Raw genomic sequence first — 13,823 nt, 5'->3', positions numbered from 1 at the left:
AAACTGATTATATAAAGTTGCATATAACAGATCTTTTTTAATGCAAATGTCTTTGGTAGTGGCACCAAGTCAATAAAAAGAGACAACTAAAAGAAATATGCATTGGTCAGTGAACAAACAAAAAAATGAAGAAGCAAACTGCAAGTTTATTTCAGAGAGCAAGCAGGCGAGAAAGCAGCAACTCTTGTACACAATCAAACAACTTATTTTAGAAAGCAAGCAGAATTAAACAACTTATTTCAGAGAGAAATCATGGGCTTCCCCAATAACAATTAGAGTAACTTAGGGAAGGAGAAAGTTTCACGACTGGCCCTTGTCACCTTAATTACAATATGCCGGGTGTGTAATATTTTACTTTTGTTAGGCGTTATGGTGCGACTATCTTATTTTATTATGCTTATGGCGTGACCAATTCTATTCATAAAGATATGGAGGCAAGCGTGGTTTGACGGGGGATTTCAAGTGGGGTAGATTTCGCGTCAAAAACTCCAAAGCTTCCGCTCATATCAATGGTTCGCGGATGTATTGCAGAGATCTCAAACACATGCAGGAAACTAGCCAGAGTTAAAAGCGTCATCTGAAGGCCAAAATTTATGCCAGGGCATACTCTTCTCCCACTACCAAAACGCATGAGCTCAAAATGCCGACCCTTGACATCAACATCCTTATGGCTTGTGAGAAACCTTTCCGGCTTAAACTCCGCCGGGTCAGACCAAACCGTTGGGTCGGAACGGATCTTCCACAGGTTCACTAATTGTAGCTTGGATTAAGCCACTAAGGCTGAGATATCAATCACTACAAAGCTCTTATTTAGTGTACACGATAACATATCTTAGAGATTTCTTAATGGGACACCTAGGTCAACTTTCGTATATAGGTTTGTCGCTTGCCAAATAAATTCTGTTTTGTTTAAGAGAATTTATAATTAAAGATTGTTAGATTTTTTTTTTTGAACCAGAAGATTGTTAGATTTTAGTTAAAGTATATAGATAACATTAAACACATTAAAAATTCAAATTCTATAAGCTGTTACTGTCATAGAAAGCAAATGGATTTGTAATTATTGATGCCTGGGAAGCAAACTGCTAATTGATCACTACCAGAAAAAAAAAAACAAAATGAAATAATAATAATTGATCACTGTACCACTACTTTACGTTAAATGTTCTCATCGGGAAAGAAAATTGTGTTTATCAAGGACTTTTGTACGTGGCTGAGAAAGTCATTGCTCCGACCGAGATATCTGTCACTACAAAGCTCTTATTTAGTGTACACGATAACATAGTTTAGAGATTTCTACATCTAGGTCAACTTTCGTATATAGGTTTGTCGCTTGCCAAAGAAATTCTGTTTTGTTTAAGATAATTTATAATTAAAGATTGATAGATTTTTAGTTAAAATATACAGATAACATTAAACACATTAATAATTCAAATTCTATAAGCTGTTACTGTCATAGAAAGCAAATGGATTTGTAATTATTGATGCCTGGGAAGCAAACTGCAAATTGATCACTACCAGAAGAAAAAAACAAAATGAAATAATTGATCACTGTACCAGTACTTTACGTTAAATGTTCTTATCAGGAAAGAAAATTATGTTTAGCAAAGACTTTTGTACGCGGCTGAGAAAAGTCACTGCTCCGATCGAGAAAAAGCACATCACGGTTGAATAGGTTCCCCATGGGCCATGGTGCATGCTTGTCGGAATGACGTTCAGTTCATCATTAGGTTGAAGATATTATCTTCCCCCATTTGATCATAATGGAGGGTGTAAATATTTAAACTTATCCGATAATATCACTACTAGCTATTTAATATTTTTCTTTTATTATGTTAACAACCATTTGAAGTTCATATTACAGCACCAAAACTGACAACTCAGTTTGGTTAAGAAAATAAGTATTGCTATACTTATGATCCATTTAGACCATCATTTGTATTATTTATGTAATAAAAGTAAGGTCTGCCATCGTATGTGGATCATATCTCTATTAAAGAGATAGTATAAATAGATGTTAAGGACAACATATTTTACGAAAATTCAATCTTACACTTTATTTTAATATTATTATTAAGAAGAAGATGAGAAAAGTTCAAAACTATTTTAATACTTTACGGGATGAGAGTTTTGAATTCGGAATGCAAAGGTAAAAACAAAGACTTTATCCACTAAAATATTCGACTACAAGAATTTAAAAATATTATAATAATTTAAGGGATGAGATATTTTTTAATTCAAAATGCATAAGTAAAAACAAATATTATATTCACTAAAATATTCGATCACAAGCCACTCTTGCACATGTACTACTGAATTCGATTTCTCCTCTCAATAATGGCCTGTACCATGACAAAAAGAAAAGACTCATATTACAACAAAATAAAAGCTAATTAAACCTCCTTAATTAACCAATTAAGCAGTTCAACTTTTATTCTTGTTCAGACAATTGACCAGAGATAAGAGTTCACCAGGTAGACGTGAGCTGAGGAGAAAGGAGTTACTTTTGGAATGTTCAAACCAGGACTCTCAGTCTCTCAGTCTCTCAGTCAAATAAATAGTCTGAGCCGGCGCAGTTTCAATTTAAAAGTGCAGCAGACGAGCAAGCGTTAGGTGAAGAACTTGCATGGCAAACGACACACCAGGGCACCACCGTCTGCTAGAGCCAAACAACATCAGCTTTAATTGTTGCCCTCGAACGTCTATGTGCCTATAGCTTTCCAAGAACCTCTTAGGAACAAAAGCAGTTGTGTTCTCCCAAACCCTAGGATTCCTATGAATCTTCCACACAGTGACCACTAGCCGGGTGCCAGCTGGCACGCGGTACCTTGCTATGGTATAAGCGCCTACAATTTCCATGTGTTTAATTTTGTTTGAATTAAGGTAAAAATGAGAAATGAGAAATGATCAATTTTTAACATAAATGTATGAGTTAATTACTTCCGAGTCTGGTAACATGAATTTGTAATTATTTAAGTATTGAAGTACGTAATTCGTGGACTGCAAATAAGACGAGATTCATAATCACAATATTGAAATCACACTTAAACATGATAAATCTCAACTACCTGTTATCATCAGTTAATAGCCTACGTGGTAAGTGTGCCATACTTCTAAATGGCAACCAGACACACCCCCATCCAATCATTACTTTCCTGCCCAATTTACGTTGTAATTTGGATTCCCATTTGCAAGCAACTACATTAGTACATTCCTCAAAGTGTTTTTAAAACTAACTCTAAACAGTACCAACTAGCGCAGTGTTGTGTTTCTTCAGTTTTTTTTTTTTAAGAAAAAGAAAGATAACATATCAGACAGGTGGAGTTGATGCTAGTATCCTCATCACCTCCTTCATCCTCCGCCTTACCATGAGAAGCTCCTCTCCTCTGGCGGTGCTCCTCCAGCCACCCTCCGAGTATTTGATACAATTCTTTCGCCGTCTTCTTCATCGCCTTTTTGTGCCCCTGCAAATCCAACCACCAAAGAAACGGCAGTGCATCTGCCACCACAAAAATCCCAATCAGTTGAAAAAACTGCCCAATCGCCTTCCGACATCGCCTCGTCCCTCCCCATCTTCGCATTTCGCCGATGAGCCAAAATAACGCTTTCCTGCCACCATCCTAACTACCCTGTTAAGAGCTGTTTATTGGTGAGTCAAACCCTTTTAGTTTACATTCCTCCGATCAGCATGTGAATATCTTGGTTTCCACAACACGTGAACTACAATACATGGAGTCGTGCTATGCGACTTAGCTTGAGCGCGAAGAACAAACTCAGTTTGGTTGATGGAACCATTGAACCTGCATCTGAAACTGTCAAGCAGTTTACGTCATGGCAAAGATGCAACAACATGGTCCTTGCTTGGATTCTGAACTCCGTACATGATGACATCGCGACCAGCGTTTCTTATTACACATCAGCGGCAGATGTATGGGCAGACTTGCGAAATCGCTACTCACAGGGAAACGATTCGCGCATCTACCAGATCCAAAGGGAAATCACCAAACATAGACAGGAGCAACAATCAATCTCAGTTTACTACACGAAACATTACCATCCTACAATGAATCTCCAACCTGCACTTGTGGGGGATTGAAAAAGATCAATGATGGAGATGAAAAAGAAAGGGTGATGCAATTCCTGATGGGACTAATTAAACGAATCCTATGCCGCAGTACGTGGAGAAATATTTACTGATGCAGAGTATCCCTAGCTTATTCGTAATAACATTAATTCACATGCTATAAATATAACAAATAAGTTATAACAGGGAACCTGCTACACAAGCCCATCAGACACAAAGAGGGAAAATTCAGTGTTCTTATTGTGATAAAAACTATCACATAGCATTCACTGTTGATATTGTGAATACTGTTCATATTGTGAATAATTAAAGCAATATGAATACATTCCTCATAATTCAATTTTCTTCAACTAAAACCCATCACAGTAAATTTCACTAAAAAAAACCAATAATTAGGCTCCAACTAAGCAATATCCATAATTAAGTTTGACTGGCAAAATTTGTATTTTTGTATGTCTTATTACCCCTAATAACACTGATTTTGGATTTCTCACTTACTATATACATTTATTTTACATTATCTCATTCAATTGAATGTCTTCATATACCTTATACGGGTTTGGAAAAAAAAAATAATAATAAATGTCATGATTCCTATGCATTTAATAACAAAAATTACATGATGCTAACAAGTAAATTAATATATGTCATGTTCCGGCCCAAGTCCCCATCACATGTCGGGCTCGGCTCCACCATAGCACGATATTGTTCGCTTTGGGCCCGACCACGCCCTTACAGTTTTGTTTCTCGGAACTCACACGAGAACTTCCCAGTGGGTCACCCATCATGAGATTGCTCTCGCGCAAACTCGCTTAACTTCGGAGTTCCAATGGAAGCTGAAGCCAATGAGCTCCCAAAAGGCTTCGTGCTAGGTAGAGATAGGAATATACATATAAGACTTACAGGATCCACTCTCCTGGGCGATGTGGGATGTCACGATTCACCCTTCCTTAGGGGCTCGATGTCCTCGTCGGCACACATTCGGCCAGGGATTGGCTCTGATACCAAATTGTCACATCTCGGCCTGAGCCCCCACCACATATCGGGCTCGACTCCACTGTAGCATAATATTGTCCGCTTTGGGCCCCGGCCATGCCCTCACAGTTTTGTTTCTGGGAACTCACACGAGAACTTCCCAGTGGGTCACGCATCATGGGATTGCTGTCGCACGAACTCGTTTAACTTTGGAGTTCTGATGGAAGCCGAAGCCAGTGAGCTCCCAAAAGGCCTCATGCTAGGTAGAGATGTGAATATACATATAAGACTTACAGGATCCACTCCCCTGGACGATGTGGAATGTCACAATATCTCCTACAATTATTAAAAAAAAAAAGTTATTTTACTCAAAATTATCAATATTTTAAATATAATATACGGTAAATTATTTTGCACAACATATATATATAATAACAATATAAGTTCCTGGTAAATTATCTAATAATACATGTAAAATAATTTACCTATAAATAAATAAATAAATATTTTTTTATTAAAAATTAATTAAATATCTATATTTTGAAAAAAAATAAATAAAACAATTTACCTACAAAATCAAAGAAAGTTGATTGATTGCACACATCATATAATAATAACAAAATGTGGCTAGTATATATGTAATATCACATGAAAAATAATTTACTTACAAAATAAATAATTTTTTTAGCCAATTGATCCAAAAATTAATTACTTACCTATAATTTACATAAAAATATAGATAAATTATTTGCATGACTATATATAATTATAACAAAATATGCCTAATACTGTTGATCCTAAAAATTACAAAGCCTACGTGGCTCGCAGACTGAGTAACTAATGAGCTAACTATGTCATTCGGTTGATGCGGGGCGTGCCAACTAGTCGGCCGAGGAGTAAAATTTGTTGATGTTGCGTTGAGCGCATTGCTGACTTCTTGATCTTGCGATTGCGGCCGAGGAAGGAACAAGTCTCGGCCTTCGGGTTCTCGAGCCTGAAGACAAGGCTGCTAGTTCTACAAAGTTCACAAATTGTCGGCGTTGGATTCAATCACAGTGATTATATTTGTAAGAGTTAAGCACGTCAAATCGACACTAGACTATATAGGCACAAGTACTCAAAGGAGATGAATGTCTTGATGGTAAATGTGGTTCGACCGTCAGAATGCCGAAATCTAAAACTCACTTGTGAGTGTCCAATCATAAAATCACTCGGCGTTTGATGTGCCAAATGTCGTAACTCGTAACATCTTACTTCGCTGAGAAGGCTAATAAGATGACCTCTCCCAATGAGGATTCGGAAACCCTTCTCGACCGAAATTTGGATAGGTAACTAGTTGGCCTCGATGCATTGCTGTTTATCCAAACTGAAGGTACTCATCGGTCGGCTGATTCTACGGCAACAGTGCTGTTTATCCAAACTGAAGATGTTCGCCGGTTACCTTCACAGTGCTGTGTGTCGGCGAAAAAAGAAAATAAAAAAATCTCAAGATGTTTGAGAGGTTTGCACAGGACAATTTATGTGTTCAATTGGAGGAGGCCTTTACGTTGCCATGACACCTGTATTTGTAAGACTGATGTACTTGCTTGGCACATCTAAATAATTGTGTAGAGTCTAATTGCAACTCTAACTCGTTGAAATCTGATTCGTGGCCTTCAAATTTCGTGACTTCTAAAATAAAGCCTATCTAGGCTTTATTACACCACATCAGAACCCTATCCCACGTAGACTTCTGATCTTATTAAGAAAACCCTCAGAAACCTTTACTTCCATCACCATGCAAAAACAAAAAGCCTAGTCTACCTAGGTTTCTTGTGTCATCATCACAGCCTAGGCTTATCACATCACCACCAAAATCCCACCACCCACATATTCACACGCCAAAACACCCAAATTAATTTGAATTGTGCTGAAATACACATCTCATCTTTCTTAATAAATTATTATTAAAGGATAATTATGATAAAACACCATAATATTATCCTTTAACAAAAAAAAATGAATTACTTTTTATCTGACGGTGTGAAGTTATGCTCACTCAACGACCTTGATTGTACGGGCCGATGGTGTAAATTCGGATCCAAACAAATATATACATGCAAAATAATTTACCTACAATGATTGTCAAACAAATAAAAGAAATGAAACATATGATGGTAAGACAAGTACAAAGTAGATACTTTTGTAATAATAAGGCCCTTATTATCCATAATTATGGTAGATAATTAAATTCATTAACATAATTAGGCTGTTGTGGCACAATTGTAAATATTTTGAAAATAATAAGTATTTTTTTGTTTACATGACAGTCTATTTTAAATTTAGGTTTTATTTAGATGTTTAAAATGATATGGGATTGTGTCAAAGAAATAAGTATTGTATGAGCTTATATCTAAAGATAGTAGAGATATGCTTTTTCCTAAATGGTTTTTCGCCTGGCCACAAATACCATGGTAAAACGATGAAGCTTCCAAACAAGAAGTAAGCTGCCAACATGCTAAGACTGTGGCCACCAAAGATGCCAACACAAAACACAAAGCGACATCTAGTGACGGCCCAAAACGCACCACTTACATAGGAGTACAACCAGATTATAGTGATGCTCGAAAAGAGCAACATTGACGGTAATCCGCAGCATTTTGCGAATTTGTTTTACAAATTTCTAATTTTATGATAACTTGTTAGTGAAGGACGAAAAAAATAAACACTAAAATTTGATTTGGCGAAAAATTTATTGCTATTTATGATTTTATTTTGTACTAGAAGATTAAACTGTCATTTTACTCTCTTATAACTAAGATTTATTTATTTATTAATACATAATTTAGATTAAATAAATAGTAAAAATTAGCTTTTTGATAATAATTGCAGCCGTCTACACTAGAAATGGACCATTTTATTTTCTCCTGTTTGTGTACTAGCAAATGGGCGGGTTCTTTCCAAACAAATTGAAAAACAAAAAAACCGGGCCGACATGCCCCAAATAGAGCCATTTTAAACCAAATTTTGTAAATAAATGATGTGGTTGTTGATAATTGAATTATTAGTTAAATGTTAATTAACATGCTTATTTCATATTGCTAACATATTATTTGATTTGCAAATTTGATTTAAGATTCTAGTCTTCCTAGCATTATTCTTGAAAATATAATAAAGAAGTATTGTTTAGTCCAATTGAAAATGCAACATGCCCATTCCTGAATATTCATTATTGCTAGCAGTTTTTTTTATTAATTTTATGATTACAAATACATAAATGTATATAATTAATAACAACAAAAATCTCTTATTCATATCACAAATATAATGTTATATATATATATATATTTTATCCATAAAGTTCAGAAGACAAACGAGGTTTGATGAGAACTTTGAGTGGAGTTCTCTTATTGTTTGTTAATCCAAAGCTCTCCGTCATATCAATTGGTGTACTTGACGGGTTCAAGATTTCAAACGCATGTAGAAAACTAGCCAACGTAAATTGCACCATTTGAAGGCCAAATGCCAAACCAGGGCATGCCCTTCTACCACTTCCAAACGGAATCAACTCAAAATGTTGACCCTTCACATCAACTTTCTTGTGGGTGGTAAGAAATCTTTCTGGCTTGAACTCAAATGGCTTGGGCCAATTTTTCGGGTCAGTTTGAAGCTTCCAGAGGTTCATGGTTAACCGGGTGCCCTTTCTGATATGGTACCCAGCAATGGTGCAATCCTCAGTGAATTCACGTGGTCCTGATAATGGTGCTGGTGGGTACAAACGTAACGTCTCCTTTATAATAGCTTGGATGTAGACTAAGTTGCTTATATCTTGCTCACTCACAACTCTTTGTCTACCTATTTTGGTGTCCAGTTCGTTTAAGGCTCTTTCCAAAACGTGCGAGTTGTTCAACAATAACGATATTGCCCATGTCAATGTCACCATGATGGTATCGCTACCTGCTGCAATCATATTCTGCACAAGGATTATTTGGTTGATTAATTAGGATATATATATAGACACACACAAACACATACACATACACATACACACATACACACACACACACACGTAAGAGTGAGGCCACATTCTTATTCTTTACATTCATAATTTTCTGAGTCTCTGTCTTATTTAGGTGAAGATATATATCAAACATTGAAATATGTCCCACCTTAATTACTAAGAGTGTCAGTATACTGTCACTAGCGTTTACTAGAGTGAATTGAACTCACAGTTAGTGTAGTCTTGTACTTAGTGCAGTAAATAATTAACTTTAATAACAATAGCTTGGACTCACCTCGGCTTTGGGCCTCGTTAACTGATGTTAGCTAATCCTAACCGAAAGCTGGGTATTAGCTAGGGAGTATGATGATTTTTATTTTTATTTTTTTTAAATCCCTCTTCTTCTTTTTTTATTTATTTATTTTTTTTTATTTTTTATATTTGAACGATTACAATTAAGTTATGTTAATATTTTATATTAATTTTTTTTATAAAAAGAAAAAGATAAAATAGAAAATATGAGAAAAAGAACGAAAGAAAGAGGATGGAAAGAGGTCTTCCACACCACCGCAGACCTTTTCCAGTGACCGCAGCTCCAGCACGACTTAAAATATTAGATATAGTTACCACCCAGAGTCCGATTACCAACCAGGGTGTTGGACGAGAAAGAGCCAGAAGGAAGAGAGAAAGGGACTTGGACGGGAAAACAAAGGGAAGATAGAGAGGGAGTTGGACGGAAAACTCGCTGTGGCTGCCAACTCGAATTGGCGAGTTTGAACTTGTTCTAGCTTCGAGAAGACGAAATTGGGATTGATCAGGAGGAAGAGTCGTTGGGGTTTGTCACGAGAATTGGGGATTTGGAAAGCGATTCTCCATTTTTTTTTGTGGTGATAATTTCAATAGTGTCTGTGCAACGCTTGCCCAACTTGAGGAAAACAGAGGAAGAAAAAGGGGAACGTTTGACTGACTTGCTTGGGAGAAACACAGATAAAGAGTTCTAGAAATGAAAAAAAGAAAAAGGAATAAATATATACAGAAAAGAAAAAGAGAGCATTTTTACTATTTCTAAGTTAATTTGGTATTGGTAAACATTTCACTAAGTTAGTTTAATTTGATTTATTCTAAAACAGCCTAATTTAGTTCATAAAAATTATTAATTCTAAAATAATCAAATACAAAAAGCACACCTTATAAGTAGACAAAATTGACTCTGTGTACATATCGGTGAGCACTCAAATATGCGTCATGAGTCGTATGTAAAATTGGAAATCATCTCAAAAATCATTCTAGATAGCTACCCTAGTATGTAATGTAATTATAAATTCCATTTTTACATGATGTCTATATGAGAAGTATGTCAAATAATTGTATACTATTGATTATTTTAAAATTAAAAAAATTAGAGTTGTTATTGACAATCCAAAACAGTTATCAGAAATCACAAAATATTGTTAAAAGTAAAAATTTGTACATGATCTTAGAATATAAAATTTAAATTTAGAAATTTTCTTGGCTAATTATTTTCGTTTCCTTTTATAGACCATGCAATTAGCTTAATTATGTAATGAAAGTAAAAAAATAAAATCTTGTGTCTTAAGTCCAGCTTGTGTCTTAAGTCCAGCCTTTTACTGTTAATTATTTGCATGCAAATTAATGAATTATATATGTACCAAGCTTGTGGCTTTGTTGATTGTATCAGCATCAAAACCGCCAAGTTCTGCACCATCAAGCACAGAAAGCATCGCATCTATGAAGTCCTGCTCTCCTTTTGCATCACCTTTTGCTTTCCTCTGCTTATGCTCTTCAACCCACTCGCCAACAATGGTGTCCAATTCCTTCGCAATTTTCTTTATTGCCTTCTCATGTCCACCCAAATCGAACCACCGCAGATAAGGAACCGCATCACCCACCAAAAACAGCCCCGCATAATGAAAAAACTGCCTCAATGCATTCTGAACCCTACGCGCTTCTTTCTTCTCATCCTCATCGGCAGCTACTGAATACCGCTTTCCGTTCACCATTCTGACGAGCACGTTCAGCGTCATGTCCCCAAACCATTGCTTCAGCTCTACAACCACTCCATCATTCGAGCCCTCCTTTTGTCTTGTACTCCAAGTTTTGTGCAATTCTTCCAAGAAAGTAGTCACTTCCAATACTCGAATGTGCTTGAGCAGCTCAACCTTCCGGATTGAGAGCAACTCCAACGTGACGATCTTACGAATTTCTCGCCAATAGGGTCCAGATGGTCCGAACCCAAACATGGCGTAGTTGTAGCCAATGTGCTCTACAGCCGCCATCTTTGGGCGCGAGTTTAAGCTCAAGTCATTGGTTGTGAAGCATTCTTTTGCGATCTCACTGCTGCTTATCACCAACGACGGATAGACGCCAATTCGGATGGTGAAAATGGGTCCGTACTTGTCCGCCATGGCTCCCAAAGTTAAGTGAGGAGGTGTGGAGCCTCCTAACAAAGGAAGGTGACCCAATATAGGCCACGCACCCTTGGCTTCAGGTGGGGAGCCCGTGTAATCGGCAACTCTCCATCTTCGTGATAAGTAATAGGACACGATGATTATTGTGAATAATCCAGCAGCGATGGAGTTTGCATAAGGGAGGGAATCCATTCTGCAACTAAATCATTAGAAATCTGGAGACAGAATTTTTATTGAACTGGGGTGAAGGCTTAAGTTGATTTGTATTATTAGCGCCCTGTCATACATATATATAGAAGAAATATGGTCTCGTTAGATGCCCTTGATTTGATTGAACTGGATAATTTTTTATTCTCAAGGCATATTAATTGATGGGAGAAATGAAAATTTTATGATCAATTAGAAGGTAGAACATAAAATTAAAAGGTAGATAATGTTAGAGAGATCATCTATTTAAATCAAATTTTATAAATCATATGACGTGGTTTTTTATAATTGTTTTATTACTTGCGTATTGATTAACGTGCTTAATTCTTATTGGCGATATAACACGTGATTTACAAATATGGTCTAAAAAGTTGATCTACCTCACATTATATGAGTTTTGCTTGTCCAATATGATGACAAAACAAAATCTTCAATTTCAAACAATGATTCAATTGATGACCAGGTTCTATTACGTTTGACTCATATTTCTTTTCATTCAATCGAAAATTAATTTTACTATATGGATGCTTGTGATCTCGTATATATCTATCTCCTGCACTAATGATTTCCTAGACATTCGTTGAGCGTGTGACACAATACCTTCTATTTATCTGAACAATTATACACTATAGAATCCATACTATACGCTAAAGTTCTTTGGCCATCCTATGATTGAATTGGAACCTTAATTTGCCATGTACAATATATTCGTGAACTATTCATCAAAAAATATATATTCGTGAATTAACTCAAATTACATACTATATGGCTCAGGTGGTTCATTGTAAAATATATGCCACAATCCCACGTGAGCGGCAGATTCTTCTGTGCGGGAGCGATTGGGGTTGGTGTGAGTGAAGGATTGGACCAAAAGGTGAGCCAGGTTAGCATGACAATTGGAAAAGTGGGATGGTAATTTTGAATTTGGAGTTCGCAGAGACGCACGGTCCGAATAACGAACCTCAAACTTTCTCCAAATGAAGGCGCCGCAGCCATATATGACAAATTATGCGTGCAATTTGTCTGTAGTGTATTTTCCGTAGCGCTGTGAAGATTCAAACTATGCGTGCAACGATTTTGATTTCATCACAAGGTCATTAGCTAGATAGTATTTGTCTTGTATAAAATGAACGATTACATTCCTTCTTATAATAATGGCAAGGTAGAATCTGAGGATGCGAAATAATGTTTCATATTGAACATTTTCCGAACCTTCCCTGTACATAAAATTAAATTGTATTTCTCATACATTTTATTAATTCTACTACGGAACCTTAATTTTCTTCTATTTTACTATTTTCAATCATTCTTGCGGACTATAACATTTCCCGAACCTTCGCATGTACATAAAATTAAATTATATTTTTCATACATTTTATTAATTCTACTACGGAACCTTAATTTTCTTCTATTGTACTATTTTCAATCATTCTTGTCGACTGAAAGTGATACTCATTTGTTAAAAGTGGAAGAAAAAGCATGCATCAAGCTCATTAGTCAAAAGTGGAAGCTTTACTTTACCAAAGAGAAAAATTGTAGAAGATTTACTAGAGTATCACTACATCAGCAGCAATGTTCCACCTAATACGTTTGTGAATGGCAGCACAATCTTTCTAAACGGAACTAACGTCAAGATTTATCAATTTTGGCAGCATTTTATTTTTTTTGGTCTTTTTTACAATAGATTCACTCATTTATTTAGCATATAAAGGACAATATTGTGGGATTAAAATGTCATATAAGCCATCAAATGCAGTTTGATGCTTTTTATTGACACCTCCTATACCTCTAGGGTACAGTTCTTGAGTTTAAGTGGAACCACCTCTCTGGGCCTCCAAATCGGAAGGGCAATCCTCAGTGAATTCCCTGAAGCCTGAGAATGTTGCAGTTAACCGCATTGCTTCTTTAATATAGGCTTGCAGATACATGAGATTATTGGTGTCTAAATCATTCACTGATCTTCCCTTAGCCAACATAGTTATCTAGTTCTTCTTGGACTTTGTTCAGAGCCTGGCGGTTGTCCTACAACAATGCGACTGCGCACACCATAAGGATAGTTGTTGTGTCACTGCCTCCAGCAATGATATTCTGCAAAGGCATAGTTAAGTTGTTTGATACCTATATGATTGTTTAATACAAAAGAAGTAAC

At 36.1% G+C, this 13,823-nt stretch overlaps 1 protein-coding gene and 1 pseudogene across 1 annotated transcript; both read right to left on the bottom strand.

Moving 5' to 3' along the window:
• Nucleotides 1-2,583: 2,583 nt before the first annotated feature.
• On the bottom strand, nucleotides 2,584-3,581 carry LOC137747886 (cytochrome P450 CYP82D47 pseudogene; annotated as a pseudogene).
• A 4,674-nt stretch (nucleotides 3,582-8,255) lies between these two features.
• LOC137719647 (strychnine-10-hydroxylase-like) lies at nucleotides 8,256-11,751 on the bottom strand. The gene is made up of 2 exons (XM_068458685.2): nucleotides 10,709-11,751; nucleotides 8,256-9,011 (listed from the first exon to the last, which is right to left on the bottom strand). The coding sequence occupies exons 1-2, from the start codon at nucleotides 11,657-11,659 to the stop codon at nucleotides 8,388-8,390; spliced, it is 1,575 nt and encodes a 524-aa protein (XP_068314786.1). The 5' UTR covers nucleotides 11,660-11,751; the 3' UTR covers nucleotides 8,256-8,387.
• Between the last annotated feature and the right edge of the window lie 2,072 nt (nucleotides 11,752-13,823).

This window comes from Pyrus communis, chromosome 15 (genome assembly GCF_041283825.1).
Source record: "Pyrus communis isolate YQ-2024b chromosome 15, ASM4128382v1, whole genome shotgun sequence".
Taxonomy (NCBI): domain Eukaryota; kingdom Viridiplantae; phylum Streptophyta; class Magnoliopsida; order Rosales; family Rosaceae; genus Pyrus; species Pyrus communis.
The sequence above is the reverse complement of the archived record's forward strand: the minus strand, read 5'-3'. Positions and strand labels throughout refer to the sequence as shown.

Excerpts from the sequence above, each read along its gene's own strand:
- LOC137719647 (XM_068458685.2), bottom strand. The coding sequence starts at position 11,659 with ATGGATTCCCTCCCTTATGCAAACTCCATCGCTGCTGGATTATTCACA. Across the intron at positions 9,012-10,708 it reads TCAACAAAGCCACAAGCTTG|AATATGATTGCAGCAGGTAG; the intron begins GTACATATATAA and ends ATCCTTGTGCAG.